Below are 18,844 nucleotides of genomic sequence, written 5' to 3' on the forward strand. Positions count from 1 at the left end.
CCTAACCAAATTCAAGAGCTATTATTACAAAAGGCTCTGACTCAACAAATGCATCTTCATTTCCCAGCATGTGTGTGAATCTGCAGGGGTTTCATGTGTGTAAACGGATGTGCATTTCGACACAATATCTGATGGCAAGTCAGTGTTCGGCTTTCAGGTGAAGATATAAAAGATGGGAAGAGAAAAGCAGCCAGACAGGGATAAGATGAGGGAGAGAGAAGAGGACTGGGAGTGAGATCCAGACCAATCCGTCGGGGACCTGAGTGGAAAAAATAGAACAGCGTCACACGTCTATTGAGGGAAGAGAGAAGAAAGAGGTGTGGAGGGAGAGCGAACGAGGTCAGAGAAAGAGAGCGCAGGTGATGGTTTTAAGCTGCTGGTGTAACAGGCAGATATAGGCTCTTCTGCCGTCTGCCTGTCATCTGCATCACACACTATGTCCCCTTTGTTCACGATATCACCTCTCTCTATTTTGCTTCATCTGCCTCCCCGGTGTAGCAACTCTGAGTGTGATGCACCATTTCTCTCCCCATCACACAGCTGCCAGCGATACTGTATATATCATTCCCTCTCATTCTCACTCTCACTCGCTCTAAAGAAACCTCTCACTTACACATGCAATTTTTTTTTCACCCTCTCATTGCCTACTCGATTCCTCCCCGACTCTTGCCGCTCCGTTTCCTTACATACTTTACTCATTTTCCCCTTTTTCCCCAGGATGTCCCAATATAACAATACTCTTTGCAGTATTATTGTAAGCTCACATGTTACTCCCACTTCTGTTGACTTTCTCTAATCTTTAGAGTGCGAAACTTCATCCTGATTTCATGCTTAACGCTTTCTCTTTACGCAAACACACACACAAAGTTTCATTATGTACACACGGCAGTAAGCATTCAGTAACTGATTTTACTGAAACATATTATTATTTTATTTTACTCACAAAGCCCCTTTCACATAATCTTCCCATTAAAAATGTTCTGAACTTGAAACTAATCTTAATGTTCCTGAACTCTAATCCTATGAATAACTCTTCAAAGCGAGTGCAAACAAAATGTCTGTTATTCGCTCATGTTTTAATCCTTAAAGATAAAGGATAAAAGCAGGAAAAACACAGACACACACTTCATGCTCACTTTCACTCTCTCACAAAGCTCCGCACGCACACACACACACACACACACACAGATGCATGAATGCAAACTGGAGTCACTGAACCATGGAGAGACAGGGTGCGGTTCATTGCTCACCTTGGCTCGTTTGATCAATGGCAGACTGCCTCCTCCAAATCCTTCCCACAAACAGAGCTGAATAAACAGGCAGGGAGCGTTTACACAGGCCCTGATAATCTGCTAATCCATATAACCTGCTTTGGAACCAACACACTCACTCTCACATGCACTCCTACGCATGCACGCAGGAGTGAATATGTACACCGCTGCAGAGTACATATCCAGGAACACAGGCAGACAATGTGCATGAGAGCAGGAGCCACACACTTCTACACACAAACACACACACACACACACACACACACACACACACACACACACACACACACACACACACACAGTATTAGTGACTTTTGCCCATTATCGCTTCTGACCTCCTCAACAGGACATGGCTGATAGTCTCGTCGAGGTTGATAACAGACATAAGGGTTAATAGGGATTAATGGACTGTACACACACAGTTACACACACACACACCCCAGTGAGAATAACATTTTAGAGCTGATGACTTTACAGGCTTTCATGTATCTCTGAAGCACGTGTGTGTGTATATGTGTGTGCGCGTTTGAGTATGTTTTTGCACTTGATTAATCTAGTGATTGTATCTTGTTGCTGTCGGCCGTGCAGCGTTCCCACAGCTTGATGGGATAATTGAGGCGTGAAAAAGCCATATAGAGTTTGTCAAAACTCTTAATGGTCTTAGTTTAGCTTCATGGACATCGTGAGTACAGCGCTAAGTGTCATTAACTTCTATTATATGGAGCAGACAGAGATTTTATCACTGAGGATAAAAAGTAATAAATCCATTTATAATTTTCATCAATTATTCAGACTTGTTCTAGGTTACTGAATTTGCTTTATGTAGACATACCTTTCAACCACGTTACAGGTGACACTATGAGCACAAGGAGGATGTCATTTGTTTGCCACAGCTGCAAAAATATAACTTTTTTATGATGCGAAAACGCAATGGTTAAGGTTTGGTTGGGTCTAGGCTCAAAATAATTAAAGATCATAGTTCGGATTAAAATAACTGCTTGGTTATTGATAGGGAAACACTTGTTAGGATTGTAGGACCTTTGTTGAACTACTGTGGTCATGGTTTGAATAAACTAGCAAAGACATGGGTAGGGGATGGGAAACAAACAGATGATTCACAGCCCCAACCTCCCTATACGGACTGTGTAGCTCGATAGCTCAGTCACACTAAATTGAAAATGAACGAGTCATAACTCGCCCAGGCCCCAGGTGACCATAAAAATCTGATGAAAATGACTGATGCTGTCGTGTTTCTAGGGAATACAGTCGGCTTCAGCTTCTCAACTTGCTGCCGTGATGTCTCAGTACACTATGACATCACTGTCGTATTTGGTTACAGACGCAGAAGAGAAACAGACTCCACATTTTCCACCAGAGAGTGCAGTGACACTTCTTTTAATCATCAACAAAGGATTTAAATTGTCTATTGAAGAATTACATGTCACTTGGTTTTCTTTGTTGGAAACGAGAGCAGAATGTTACTATTTCATTATGCTTTCATCGGTTTGTGCATAAACATGAATATTTGTTTGGGTAGGGAGATGTTTGAATGTGTGCTTTTTGTTTATACTGTATCTTAAAAGTTTTTGGGAAATCAAATGTCAAAGCCTGGCCACCTCGTCTTTCTTTCTGTCCCCGTTTTCTAACTTTCTTACATTACACTTTGACTGATTCTGCCCTTGCTACACCTTGTTTTCACTGACAGCATCTTCGTCAATTCAACATTTTCTCCCCTTCCCCGCTCTCTTCAGGTACGGTGGACAAAGACGGCTGGCAGTGCATCAGACAAGTTCCAGGAAACATCCATCTACAACGAGACGCTTCGCATCGAGGGCATCCACAGGGTGCAGGGGGGTCGCTACTACTGCAAGGCCGACAACGGGGTGGGGGTGGCTGCCATCAAGTCCATCCGTGTAGATGTGCAGTGTAAGTGGGCAGGGAGAAAGATGGAAAAAAAATACAAAAAACTCCTTCCACTTCTGTACCACAGCTAACTATCACTCGAGCTATTCCCACTGTTAGAGAAGACCGAGATGCGGAGAGATGGAAAGATTGGAGGAGGAAAGATGAAAGACAGATTGATGTTGAGATTTCAAGTGGGAATGGCTTCCAGGAGTATCTGATGATTTATGGTGGAAAGGATGAAAAGTATGGTAGGAGTAAAATTAACATGTTTTGCCCATGGTTTATTGTCTGGATAATGCAGCCGTGTGTTCTCCACCAATGAGGGTAATTACAAAAACACCTTTTGTCAGATACTCCTGGATAAAAAGTGAAGTCTGTGGGACATATCAAGAGTTTTATAACAGTTGGTCCAGGTAGTACGGGCTCCCTAACCCACTATTTCTCAACTAACCCAGGTCCCACTAGTCTAGTAAAAAAAGCTTTAAAAAAAATGAGCACAACCACAAAATCTGGTTCTTGGCCGTTTAGACTGATCCTCATTATTTCTTGCTGTTTAGCGTTGTCGCAATTAGCATGTTGATTACTAATCTGATGAGAATTAAGAGATTACCCTCTCTTTTCACACCTTGTTACACATCCTTTGAACTGTCCCTGCAGTCTGGGGCTCTCTAAAGGATGTAATTGTAATGACTTCCATACAGACAAACAGTAGAGAAACAGTGTTGTGTTGTAGGGGCCCCGTGCTGCTGCTTGTTTCACTGCCCCACTGTCCCTGTGAGTCAGGGGCCAGGTCATGGCGACAGGTTGACGCACATGCAACTATATACCCAACACATCAATACTTTTATACAATTTAATTGAATTCCCAGCACCGTAAAATCTTCCTCATCCGTTACACCGGTTTATTGCATATATATAGTTCCTTTCTTCATTGATTCAATCATTTTAAGGGTGGGTTTATAGACTAATAGAAAAAGGCAGATTTTCCAAGGGTCCTATAACACTAAACATCCATTACCTACCTTTCTTTTGCCAAATTCATCTCTTCTTCTACTCTGCTTTATACAAAACTATGGTCCGCCACCCCTGCTTTAGTATCTTTAGCATACATACAGTACATACACACACACACACACACACACATATGCTCGCTCCATGCTTGTCCCTCTAGGATTTGTCACTTACAGCACCACCCTGCCTCAGCCTCTTAATGGGCTCCCCCTCTTTCTTCCTCCTCCCTTTCTGCTGATAGAGTTAGTTCTCCCCAGGCGCTGGCTTGGCCCCTGCTGGGGTGCTCGTAATTGCAGGGGGCCTGTGTAGTAAACAGGTTGTACTGTGAGTGTAGTTGTGACAGGAGCTCTGAGAAGCTAACCAGCTCTGACGGCCAATGCTTGTTCAATTCCCCATCCCCCATAAAGTGTTAGACCCAGCGGCGATCAGCCCCCGCTTCCTACACATGGGGACTTCGGTTCTAGAGCGATGTAACAATTAGCCCAAGCTATACCACATAAAGAGAGAGAGAGAGATACATTAAAGTGGAGGGAAAGATGGATTGGACAGTAAAGAAAGAGGGGTTGTAAGCAGGGAGGGAACAAGTAGTAACCGCCACGGCTGAGTTTCCTTAGATACACTTTGAACAGTAGGTCAGCTGGAAAGAGCACCACATTATCTTGAGAAGTACCGAACCGAGGAGATGCACGTTGTGTCTATTAATGTGCACATGGTAGGCAAATTAAAAGAAAAAAGCTTCTAAATTCCTGGCATAGATTATCCAACTGAATCTTGGAAGTAGCTCACAAATCTCCAATTGATCATTTGTGTTGAGATCAGATGACTGTGTTGGATCATATAATTCAGTTTTTTATTCTCCTAAAACCATCCAGTGACCCCGGTGTCGTAGCTGCCACCAGTCCCGTTTGCTTGATTGACAGGTCTGAATTCAAAGTCATTGTGATTGCTGCCTGTTTGACCAAAATCTGCTCCATCCAGACTCTACCGAGTTGCCAAAATTGGGCTTTTCTGGCTGACAAGATGGCAGTGAGGTTGTAGTTTACCAAAGAGCAGAGAGAGAAAGAGAGAGAGATATGCACTTAATAAGGTAGATGCACTCATCTTTTCAATTTGGATGCATCCGACAGACCAGTTATTGGACTAGAGGGCATAACATGCTGTTACCTGCACAGGGTGCAAACAAGAGCTTTAGCTCTCTCCCTCTCAACCACACAGTGTATGTGTCTTCTATGTTTCAGCTTTTTTTAACTGAATTGTCCACACACTACACTTTTTTTTTCACTCTTTACTCTTCATTCCCCCCTTTTCCTTCCCTCATTCCTACTTCTTTCTTTTTCTTTATGTGTTCCTTCCTTCCTGCCATCCTCTGCACCACACACACCAGTGTGTGATGAAGCATTGTGTTATTTTGTGTGCGTGTGTGTGTAGTCAGTCAGCTGGGGTCTCTCGTCTCAGCTGTGAGGCTCAACCAAACACAGCACTGTCTGTCTTTAGGTCATCATACAAACACATGGATGCAAGCAGGCGTGCAAGGCATCATGCAGACACACATACAAACCAAATGTATTGTTCTTTACTCACATGTAGCGTGCACACATATTTTGCCTTTACATAGATGCACTTGCACACCGATGCATACAGTAGTAGAGACGCACTTTGAAGCATGCACACATGCTCAAATATGACCAAAAGCACATTCTCACACTTCAAAGTGCAGTGTATGAGAACAAGAGGAACAGTAGGGAACAATGAAGAGGGAGAGAGCGAATGATAGGTTGAAACTGAAAAGACGGAGCAGAAGCAAAGCAGAGAGAATGAGTTTCAGGATTAAAGAAAAGGCGCATAATCAATATTCTGCTTTGAATAGCAAAATACACCAAAAGTCACCTACATTTTTGTATCCTTATATCTCACCCCTTTTCTTCCTTTTTTTTCATTTCGTCTTTTCAACTTTCTCTCTCTCTTTTTTGAATTCTTTAAACTCTATAAAATTCTTTATTTATGCACTTTAAATCAAACCTGTGAATCAGTTACTAACTTAGCATGTTTTACTTATTAACACTTTGAATAAACAAGTTAGCACAGAATAGTTGATGCCTGCCAAATTGTTTTACATATAATGGACTTGCAAGACCTTCGGCCAACAAATTATAAAGTCTGCAGCAAGTACAGGTGAAGCTCCCTCTGTCAATCTACCCTCTTCCAATTTCACAAAGAGCACACACAGCAACCTCTCCATTAATCTGGAGTCACTTAGACTGGCTTCACTGATGCTTTTCACTCAACAACACTTCATCAACCTGTCACCCATTTCTGCAAACAACCTTCTTTCCCTGTTAGACCTCCATTACATGGGGGTCACCTGTATCAATCAGCTGACCAATGACCTGGCACACTAACCACTGAGGCAGTGGGGCAGTGAGCTGGCGGGGTTTAACTTTGAGTAGCCTCTACTGATGGGATGGACTTGGTTCAGAAACCCAACCAATGATACTTTAGCATATTAATTGGCTGAGGTTAGATACAATCAAATCCTCTCTGTGGATACTTTATTCCCTCCAGGACACAATCAGGTAAGTGGAAAGTATTTGGGGATGTGATGATGATGATGTAGATGATGATGATGATGATGATGATATTGATGCTGAATATGTTAGTGTTGATGGGAATATTGTGATATCTGTGATGAAAACGATGATGCTGTTGACCTCGAAAGATTGTTTCCTTCTGGTTTTAGTTGTTTGTTTGGCTTCGGCGAAGTGGTTGACTGAAGAGCATTGCAAAAGATCCTGTGTTCAGCGGATTTTCCAGCTTTTGACTTCTTCAAAGTAACACTGGCAATAACCTCGTGTGGCATTGTCAGTAATTACTGCATTTGTCAATGGGGTAATGGAATATATGAATCTCCAAATGTACTCAAGCCCTTTCACAGCTTTGGCAGTTATCACCCCAACTGTCACTGGATATGAGAGTCAACAGACGAATGTGTAATCTGTTATTCCAGCAATGTGAATTTAGAAAGAAAACCCAGTAAAACAAGTGCTTTAGAATTGCTGTTTTTGACAGTGGCAGGCACGCGCACATACACACACACACAAACACACCCATAAACAGCAGGCAAAGTGGCATTTAGTCTATCCCTGTTACCCGAATCTTCTGTCACAACACAGGCTCTGTGCTGGCTGGAGCAGGAGGAATGGGCTGAGCCGCTGCTAGTGCTGAGATGCACACACACACACACACACACACACACAGACATGCACACACACACGCACACACAGACATTCACACACACACACACACACACACACACACACACAGATACGCACACACACACGCACACACACATCCGCACACCTAAACACAAAACATATGCTCAGTAAAGCTGCATAAACACACACACACTTAGCACAAATAGCAAGTAAACGTGTGCGATAGACAGGTAGAGAAAGAAGTAGCATTATTCAGAGGATTAAAAGAAGCATGGAGAAACACTGGGCCTCCATATTACTGTCTGGGTCAAGCAGAGTTGCAAAGACTCGCACACTTTCTATCCTGTGCTCATCGTCTCATTCCACGTGTTTCTCCTTTCATTACATTCTCTGTTTATCTTCCACTCTGTGGCCTCCAATGCATTTCTTACTCTTTTTTACTTTTTATATTTCTCTGTTGCTCTTTCAATATATATATATATTCTGCTTGTCCATGCTTCTTCGTGATTTCCTTGGTCTGGTTTTGTAATATTTGTCGTTCAGTCTCATCTCTGTAGGATGTCTCTTTTCTTTTGTTAGTTTCATTCCCTTTCCACTTTTCTTATTCTGTCTTAGAAGGAATGGTAGATGCTCCAATGCTGGACTGTTATTGGAGGTGTCAAATTCCTAGTAATCTGGAAACTCTCCTTGGCCTGGCAAAGGCAGTATGTTCTGCTGAATTTCAGACACATTCAAAAGCATTTTTTATGCGACCGCAGGCCTTATTTGTTTGCACATTATTCTCAACAATTGAAAGAAAATCGAAAAATCAATGTATCCTTCTGTGCTGCTTTTGAAATAACCCTTACTGGTCTCAACTCAATTTCAGACAGCATTCTTTGTTAATAACCATGAATTCCTCTGAATAAAATGAAAGAGAGCCACCCACTTTATTAGAAACAAACTTATATTTTTACTGGAGGAAATAGAGAAAACAACAGTCTGTGCAGCAGGATTTTTTTGTTCCAAGCAGATAGATGTTTAACAAAATCTGGTGCTACATGAGATGTGGTCTTTGATGGTTTTTATATTTTTTGTTTTATTAGTTTTATATTTTTTTATTAGTTTACTCCCAAACAAATCTGACTTTCATCATCAAACATTCTTGACTCATTAGACATGGTGTTCATTGTATGACATTATATTTATAATATGGATAAAGGTTATCAATTTCCATAATTAAGGAGAGGAACCAGCATTTCTTAACTTTAGTATGTGAGATAACGTGTTGTGACGCTTGTCTTAAACAAGTCGTCCCCTGTTTTATCCCCTGCTCTGCTCTGCCATGACACTATGTTATGGTATGCTACTCCCAGACTAACTCTGTCTGATATGGTGTGTGTGTGTGTGTGTGTGTGTGTGTGTGTGTGCGTATGCATGCATACAGAGGTATGTATGTATTGATATGAGTCTTGAGGAGTCTATACTCTTATGACTCCATAGTATAGTGACAGTAAAATGGACATAAGAATTCCTCTTATCAGAACATATAAGAAAAATCCAACCCAAAGCAATTTCATTACTGTCAGCTTTCTAATAATATCTTTTGTGGCAGCAATTGTGTAATAGCTGCTTGAGTGATGTCATGTATTGATCTACATCACAGGAATCCTGAAGGAAGGTGTTTAATGTCTTGCTTCCAATAAGTGGAAACAAAAAACTTGCCTTGTCTGCAAAACCTTTGTCATGTAAAACGTCTGACATTTATCTCCCCACTGTGACATCTTTGAAATGTAATGCATTTGATAAGTGGGCTTGAAATAGAGAGCAAGCATTTCTGTCCAAGACCTCATCCCCCTCAAACCTCCATGTCCTGGAAATATAGTGTGGACACATGCTGCTACACACAATGAGTAGGAAATAGCAGCTCATTTCTAGTCCAACTTGTAAACGTATCTTTCCCTTAAAAAAAACTGCAGAGTTTCATCTTTCTCCCTCCTCCATTATTGTTGTTGCCTTTAACAGTAAGAAAAATCTAAGTAAACCATAATATTGTCCTAACAGTGTAAAATGGATACAACTGCCACATTGGCTTAGGGTTAGCACCTCACAATAAGAAGGCTGGATTTGAACCCAGCTGGAGTCCTCATGTTCTGCCCGTGGTCATTTGGATTTCCTCCCACTGACAGTCCACAGACATCCACGCAGGATAATCTGACACTGTGTTTGTGTGTTAGTTTAGCAGGATGAGTTTGCATTTGGTACGAGTTTCTTCTGTGATAAAGAAAAACCTACCTACGCAATCTGATGGAGCTGACGTGAAAGGTGTTTGATGAGGTTTGAAAAAGGCAATAATAGATCTTGAATGTGTGTTGTCCGGCAGAAATTAACCTGTCGGAGACATCCATTCATAAAAAATGACGTTGCCATTAAACAAAACTACATCGTCAATTATATTTTGAGGGAATGGGTTTTGTGCCAGATTACATTTTGTTTGGACGTACCACGAATACGTTTCTAACCATTGTCATCTGTGACTTAAATAACATAACAATCATACTTATTTTAAGCCAAACCATTACTCTTTATGAAACCTAACCAAGTAGTTAATTTGCATTTTTGTTTTGTTTCAATTAACAATCAAGTGATTAAAACTAGGACCGAAATCTGAGAGGAAATATGTTTCCCTCGAACTATAGTACAGTACAAGAAGGCAGTATAGTTATATGGAAATCTTGTTCTGTAGAAGACTTCCGAGCAACGAATACCTAGACTGAACATCCACATTGTGATTTGCATGCATTGTGGGGCTGTCAGTAGATATCTGGGGCAGTCAGTTCCAAAGGCTACATGCTTAAAAGTAAAAAATGCTCCACTTGAGTGATAATTATGGTTCTGCTGTACTGGAGCTCAGTGAGTTAAATATGGTGCACATTGTCAGGGTTCGGGGTTTAGGTCCCACTGGGTGGAGTAGTTACATGACGTAAATCAAGGAGGAGTGGAGGTGCTGGTGTTACCTTGAAACACTGTTGAAGCACAAATGATGTGAGTTTTGAAAATATGAGCCGATCCTTTTAAAACGTCCATTGTAAATACCTTTTACAAATGTACCCGGCTGCAGCAATGTACTTGAAGCTATAAATAAAGCATCGACAATCAACAGAAGCACACACACTAATGTTTTTTCACTTTCACACCATTTGTTTTCCAAGTTTTACTTGAACTTTGATGTTCACACCAGCATCGCCTCGTCAAGGCTCTCTCCTTCAGAAAAGATTGTATTGGCGCTACATTGAATGTTTTGCTGTTGATGATGAACAACCAGCTTCACACTACTCTTAACAAGTTGCTCTTGTGTTTTGACACAGAGGTGCATTCACATGGTGTACACTGTCCAAAATGTTTTTCCTTTTTTAAGGAAGTCCTGTAGTATAATGAAATTTGTTGACATTATTTTCTTGCTTCCATCTGATTTTAACATTACAAAGGCCAACAAGCGGTCTATGTGCATGGAAGCCTTTTAGGGAGTTTTACTTTATACATTCCTAAATGGCAGCTTAGTAAACTGAATAGTAGATGTCACTAAACGCTGGTTTTACTCATGTCTCCTTAGTAATGTTTAAAAAAAATATACTGATAGTTGTCCGTGAACTTCTCATGACCCCAGATAGCAGTTGATAGAAAAGGGAGAGCTGTGCAAACTATTCTACATTAAGTGGTAGAATATGCACCCTAATAGAGAGGCCTATCGGTCATGTTCTTTCCTCACTCTGCATCTAACATTTTCTCATTACCACTATCTCACCTCCAGTCAAATATGTAAATGAGATCATTTGACTCACTATATGACATAAAAGAAAATATACCTGCACCATATGTGGAGCCAGCTTCTCTGAGTTCTCATTTTACCTTTGTAAGAAGATAATATGATTATTATCATCTCCACTATTACCAGATTATTATCATACCATTGTCAGATCCAGTTCAGAACTAATGTGATGGAATACGAAGGTGGATTTCACTGCCAATCACATATATTCGCGCAGTCTCTTTCAGATGAACGGACTTGAAGATGCTGAATGTGTGTATGTTTGTTTGCATCTTTGTGTGTTTTATAGGCAAAAGGAGGCTGTGTGTATTTCAGAGAAAAATTAATTAGTACAGCGTGTTCAAGTGAGGGAGTGAGTGTGTCTGTGTATGTGCTTGACAAGTGTATGCAAAGCAGCAACAGGAGGACTATTGTCGCAGGAGAATAATACACCTCTCTTTCAATAAAATCTAATTTAGTCCCACAGTGCATCCTATTTTTATGACTGAACAGCTAGAAGATGTTCCATCGATATGGGGAAGCAGGGAGATATGAAAAGGTGAAGGAACTATTGTCCTGTTCCTCATGAATACTTATTTTTGATTAAGTTCATCTGTCTGATATCTAAAGTCCTCTGGATAAAACCAAAGGAGAGATGTTTAGTTCCCACGCAACATTCAGCTTCAAGGTCATATCTGCTTTATGAGGGAGTTAATTATTTAGCTCACTGTTTATCTGTTTTGCCTCTTGTGTCAGCATTATGGTGCACTGCACGGTATATCAATTCATACCAACCATATGGCAGATCTATATTTACACTGGTTTAGTTTTTAGTTTTCTGTACTTTTTTTCTTTTTCTTTGACCACACATTATTCTATATTATTCTACTAGGACTAGGTCATAATTCAATATGATGTATTGAATTGTATGAGAGTACAGTCAGTACTATTTTTCACACGAGTATACAAAACTGTGTGGTTACTTTTTTATATATATATAGTAAGATTTATTAATTTTATTACCAGAAAACCGCTATATCATAATATATAACATTATTGAGATATAAAATAACATGTTTCACGAAAGAATATTTTGTCCATATCATCCAGCCCTATATTCTATATATGGTGAATGCATATTAATTATCTTTCAATATCCTAAAATACAACTGTCACGGATCGAAGACCAGGGACCCAAGCACAATGGACGAAACAGAGTAAGCAAATAATAATCCTTTACTGGAGTAACGGCAGGAACAGAACAGACAGAAACAGGGACACAGACTACGGAACGCTGGAGAACTTTGTCTCAAAACACAAGACAATCTGGCAGAGGACAAGTGAGGGAACCTAAGTAGTGAGGGACTAACGAGGGAATGGGCTGCAGGTGAGATGGGCGTGAGAACCAGGTGAAGGGAATGAAGGATGATGAGGTGTGAATGACCGGGTCTGAAATGACAAGAGAGTTAATAGACAAACAGATATAATGAAAACAACTATTAACAGAAAGAAGGTGTGGAGCTGAACTGTTACAACAACACATTTTAGTCAAAGTGATGTTTATATTGTTTGCCTATGCATTAATATGTGCAACACACACAATTTACATTTCTGCAATACATTAAAAATATGCGTTTCTGAATCAAAAATACATTTACTATTAACCTCATACCAAATTGCAAATAAGCCCTTCTTTATCATTGTGGAACTTAGATGTAGGCATCAAATCTACTTGGTTAAGGTTGGAAAAAAGGTCACGGTTTGTTTTAATCAATACATAACTAGTGCACATAGCAGACTTTCAGTAAACTCAAGGTTACTCAAACTCAAGGTTACTTTTGGTTTTACATTAGAAACCAACAACAGTCTCCTGGTTGGTCCTTGTGTTTCTTTGAGCTTCCCATCCACATGCCTCTTATCGGGCCAAGACATCCCCACACAACATACCCGTAGTTTTCAGAAACGTACCAACATTTCTCCCTAGCAATTGGGCAGCCACACAACAGTAATGTAATATAAAAGCAGGGATGTTGTTCAATGTGATATCTATGTATCTCCGTACTGTATATACATTCATGAAAACCGATTGAAGGTAGCTAAAACACATTAAAAAACCTGTATCATGATCTGAACAAATGTTTGTCGCTAAGCACTTGTATCTGTGTAATGATCACACGTCATACTTCTCTTCATCGAGCTGTACTAGATTGGCATGTTGTGTTGTGTCTGCTGCGGACGAGTCTTGATAATTACAGAATTCTTTAATTTCCCAAGAATCCGTCTTCACCTGAGAATATGACAGTAGCTTATAGAGAAAAATGTCAACGCCATTGTTGCAGACGTGGTGTTGCCACTTACCTTCTGTTACCAGTGTCACAACTTTGTATTACAACAGCACCTTTTCTTATCAGATATCAGTGTGAGGCACTTTAGGAAAGCTCTTCGGAAAAGCTGCTCAGTGGTAATGTGGCTTAGCTGGCCACGCGTATTAGAGCATTGCTGAAGAAGCGTGCGTAGTTGACAACGTTTGCCGGCTAAATTAGGGCAAAAAACAGGCTTTCTTTTAATCTGAAAGAGTCTGTAAAAGCAGCAGTGCATTGCATTGTATCTCCAAGGGAGCAAGCCAACAATCCGACAATTGTCTCACATTAGGCCTAATTAACTAGCAGTTTGCTATGGTATAAATCCCTAATGGAAGCTCACTGACCTTGGAGTTATTTTCAGTTCTCAGAAGGCAAAGGCAAGCCTCTCCTGGGTGTGTTTATAATAAGAATATCATTTCCTTTTTGTTATGCACTGTTCTGTTTATGTGTGCATGCAGTCACATGTTTGCACTGCGTGGCTAGATTGGATTCAATGATGAGAAAAGCTTGATTACAAATAATGTTTATAGTCACACTACTGGCATTACAGTATAATTACAGATTGTACATTTTAACATTGTGAAAAAGTATAGCATGGGTGATTTCTTTGGCTTTTTAAGTAGTTTTAAACAGTTGTTAACAGTAATTGGAATGTTTACATTGTTGTAACAGTTTGTCTTCTAATGAGACTAAATATGAAATAAGCTATTTTGACATTACTGCAGGTATTGATTGTGGTGGTCTTTTTGAAATAACATTTCTCTCTTATTACTGCATGTGACATGTTGACCAGAATGCTGTTTCAACATAGAATTCAATATGATTTAATTTATAATGTTTTCAGGGATTTTTCTTTTAAAAGCCAGGATCTTTTTAGTTTAGTTAACATTAAAATAGAAATTAGTACAAATTCCTGTGTTGTTGTAAGATGGTGAACATCAACCAGTAATGGGGAAAGCATCCCTTTGCAGGTTGCAGTTTGTTGTGTTTCATTTTCAGTGTACAATGTTGCTGATTAATTGTTTTTTGAATTTCAGCTGAAAATGCACCCTGATTCAGTCATTCTTGGTAATTGTAAGCAGGTGTGGAAGTACCATAAGTAGAAACGGGGGAGTCTTGAAAAGACAAGCCAAACTACTTGAATACTTCCATTTGTGCTTGATGTATGCTAACATGTATTGACGCTGCTAGCGGTCCTCTATGTTCTCTAACTGCTGTAAATACAGTGGAGGTGAAAGAGGAGCACGTTCCTCTTGAGATCTGTGGTTTCTCTGTGCCCTACTCATCAGTCCCCAGTTACCTTTGTAAAGACAGCATGTAATGTATAAGCTCTGTTACTAATGGTTATTTATGCTTCAGACAGCCACCCTGGCCTAATTATTTTCTTCTGCTGCCTGGCACTGTGTGTGCTTGTACAATGTGAGGGAAAGAGAGAGAGAGTTAGAGAGTTAGAAGGTTGGATTGATTATTAGCCATTGACTTCAAGCAAAAAGCATATTTTACAACCTGACGTGCATCTTCTCCAGGTCAGTTGGTATCACCTTGACGCAGGAACATAATGAGATATCAAAGAAAGCACTACTGCAGATAATAGTTTTTCTGTGTCAATATGAATCAAACCAAACAGCACTTAAATGAATCCCACAACTTGTTTGATCAATTGTTTTTAATCCTCTCTCCTTTTTATAACCTCACAGGGTTGATCTTGTGAGATATTTTTTCTTGCTCATTGTATCAAATTAGTATTGGAATTTTTGTCATGTTACAGTTTGTGACACTTACAAAAATTGATATTTTTTAATTTTACTGTAAGTTCCTCTCGAGAGCAACGTTTAGCTAAATGCTTGTGAGATAAAATATTCAACAGGGAAGATGTCTTTGAAAAGAGGAAGCTCTCACTCTGACAATAAAACCACCTTCAGCCTTGAGAAACATTCATACAGAGGTAGCCAATGTGAGAAGCCCGAAGCCATTATGTTGCAAATATCATACCTTCTATTTGCAATGCTTGAAAATGTGTTTTAATTCATAGTTTTATTATTCATCAGTAATAATCCCACATAAGGGAAAGAATGTCTATGTGTCAAATGTGATAGCTCCGATGATACATCACACTTCTTTTTTTATTAAATAATGCTTTTTTTCTTCATGGTCTGCTATTAAAAACATAGTCATTTGTCTGATAGATGTGATATAATTACAGGTCAGATTTGTTCATCTTTTACAGGCACTAATTTTTACAGTTTAATGTGGTTATCATAAAACCTGCTACTCGCATAAAGCTATGTTTACAAATTACACTGATTTGCATAACGGGGCTGTTATAAGTCTAACCTTTAAACGTACACTGTCGATTTAATTTCCATGGGGACTTCTCTAATCTCTCAAAGTGGGTTTGATTCTCTTCAATTGCAACAAACTCTCTTGTTTGTTAGTTTTTTTTGGCATTCTTTAATAGAGCTGCATATTTTTAAGTCAGCCCATTAAGCCCTGAACTTGCTAAACAGTGGATTTGTCCTTCACTGTTTGTACTGGACTAAATAGAATACCAGGAGGCAGTGCCACCGTTTGTCCAAGTGTCCAAGATACATACATTTTGTATCTGTGCTGTTGGCCTCCATAGTTTTCACATTTACCAAACAATGAACTAGTCAAGAACTGTTTCCGAGTACCACAGTGCCTTTAGAAAACCTTGCGGTTCTGGTTCTCCCGTGCAATACAGTCTGGGCCTCCACGAGCGTGAAGTCTGTGTTGGCACAAAGGTGAAGAAGCTCTGCTCCCGGACTCTACTCCTTCCACTGAGGCAGTGATCTGGGTCTGTGTATGAATGGCGAGTCGCTGCCGGAGGCCCGCTAGAGTCTGAGCTAAAGGAGTTTCTGGGGAACCTGCATGATTTCATCTGATTTTGCGTGGAATCCGACCCAGTGGCTCCGATTACACGCATGAAGAATAACTATATAGAAATTGTTAACATATGTAGGATATTTAGTCAGTCAGTATCAAATTCTTCATTTTAGATGAAAGGTCCTCAGAGTAATTGTAAAGAATTGGTCAGACAGGTGAAGTGCTTCAAATGAACAAGCAGCGAGTAAAAAAGTCATCTGATTGACCCAGAGTGTATCCAACATCTGTTTTCGTTCCTTAAACATCAGTGCGGTTGCTCTGGGCCAATTACTTAGTCCATTATGCAGGAATGATGTCCTCTCTCCCGCTCTAGTCATAGTCTCTCTATATTGTGAGAGGTCATTTGGATTCCCTGGAGGACCATTCAGTCGGGACAATTATAGAGCAGTAAGTCACGCAGGGTTTTCGTGAGGACTATATGCAGGATGAGAAGTACCAAAGGTGCAGCCAGCACACCTGGCAGGTGTTTTATTGAATTGTGTGATGGAATGTTTGAGATTGGGTTAATTATATTGTTTTTGGGAAGGAGTTAATGGTTCAAATCCTCCAAAACAACAGTTTCAGCTTCAATCGTAAACACCATTTTGAAAGCGGCCATATGTTTTTCATGGTTGTAGAGATTTAAATATTGAAAGCGACTGCTCTAAGATACCTTTTATTGTCACTTCAGCCAAGGTTATATATAACTCTTGTGTGTATTGATCTGTATTGATTCCCCTCTGACAGGGTGGGTGTGAGCAGCTTAAAATCAGCCCATAACAGGCATGCAGACGCTGTTGTAATTAGCTTGGTGCCATTTCCTCAATAAAATGGCTGACATAAAGTGTTAACAGTATCACTATGTCCCATTAGGATTATTAAGGTTTGCATCAGCTCCTGGGGGAAAGTGTCACACGAGATACCCGTGTTTCACTTACGTCAGGCAATTTGAGGCCCTGCTGCGATAGAAATCTGATCCTAATTGATTTAAGTTTGTCTGGAAGCTGTTTTAGAGGGCCGTCACATTGAACCTATGGGATGTTACTACTGTAGAGGATTTCAAATAAGCAGTGCAGGTTCATTGAACTAGGCATTTATAAAGAGGGGCCGCTACAATGTCTAATGACAATCAGCATTGTATCACATAATTAATTAGGCCATTTTAACACAGCCTTATCAAAGGTCCCCAATTAGTGCGACTTGAAAAGTTTCATAGTTTGCTTGCACATAAGCTATATTTGTGTAGACAGATGGATGAACAGATGGAGGTGATGAGCACAGACCACAATCAGCCTGCCATTACTTGCCAGACATATGCTTAATATGATATGTTACAATTACACTGTCACAACAGCCTCATTCATCCACATAAACACCATCTAGGTGTGTCAGATTGATTTGGCCCAGCAGTGTCTCACAGATACAAGTTTTAGATATCGTTTAGATCGCTCTAACGGCCTCTCTTAAGAGCACTTTAGGAATTGTCATCACAGTCTGTGAAATCTCTCAAAGATGTTCCTGCTTTACGCTTCAAAACACACCACACACATCTGCTTAAACCGTTCACGATCATAAGCGCATTCAATTTTCACTGTTACGGAAACCCTGAACCAGAGTCACATAATCTTATTGGGGGCGTTGTTTGTATATTATTTATTTTAAAACAAAAAAACTTTAATATATGTGATACCATCAATGAGGCACAAAGATCGATTTCACACCCTGACAGAAGCCATTCTCGTAGAGGTTTCCCTTTTGTCAAATCATTGCTGTGTGATAGCTATATTTTCCCCATCATCTAGAGCCCCCTTTTGTAGAGCATGTGGATCAACACACAAAGTATTTTGGTTTCCTAAAATACCTTAGAGATTAGATTCATCTCAAAATCTACCAATCCACAAATTCAACTCCAAGGGACTGAACCCTTGGAGTTAGAACAGAGGCAATATGGTTGCTTTGTGAGTGTAGTATATGGGTGACCTACAGTCGCTTAATGTGTGTGTGTGTGTGTGTGTATGTGTGTGTGTGTGTCTTTCTATATTGTGTGTCTATGTATTTGCCTCCCTACACGAATGTGTTAAATTATGAGGTTTTGATAGAATGAGTTTAAGTGACTGTGTGTATATATGCATGCATGTGCTTCCCACTGCGAGTTTCCTTACCCAGAGTTCCCATTGAGCGGTTGAGTGTGTGGTGAGTCACTGACAACATCTGACATGGGTTTCCATGACAGTTTGGGGTCACCAATGTCCCACCCTTCCACACTGAGGTAATACATCATGGCTAACCCCTTTAAAAGCAGCGCTACTTTAAAGGATTTGTTCAACATAAAGTATGTTTGACAAAGACAAAAAGTACAGTGTGAAGTCGGAGAGAGGTAAAACAGCGAGAAAAGAAAGAAAGAGAGGGAGT

The 18,844-nt window shown here is 40.1% G+C and overlaps 1 protein-coding gene across 1 annotated transcript in view; it reads left to right on the plus strand.

Annotated features, from left to right (window-relative positions):
• LOC117725867 (MAM domain-containing glycosylphosphatidylinositol anchor protein 1) overlaps nt 1-18,844 on the plus strand; it is a 150,709-nt gene that overhangs the window by 60,103 nt on the left and 71,762 nt on the right. The window contains exon 4 of the mRNA XM_034525735.1: nt 3,023-3,197. Coding sequence (XP_034381626.1) covers nt 3,023-3,197 — 175 coding nt within the window. The remainder of the gene's footprint in view (nt 1-3,022; nt 3,198-18,844) is intronic.

The sequence above is a fragment of the Cyclopterus lumpus genome, chromosome 3, assembly GCF_009769545.1.
Source record: "Cyclopterus lumpus isolate fCycLum1 chromosome 3, fCycLum1.pri, whole genome shotgun sequence".
Taxonomy (NCBI): domain Eukaryota; kingdom Metazoa; phylum Chordata; class Actinopteri; order Perciformes; family Cyclopteridae; genus Cyclopterus; species Cyclopterus lumpus.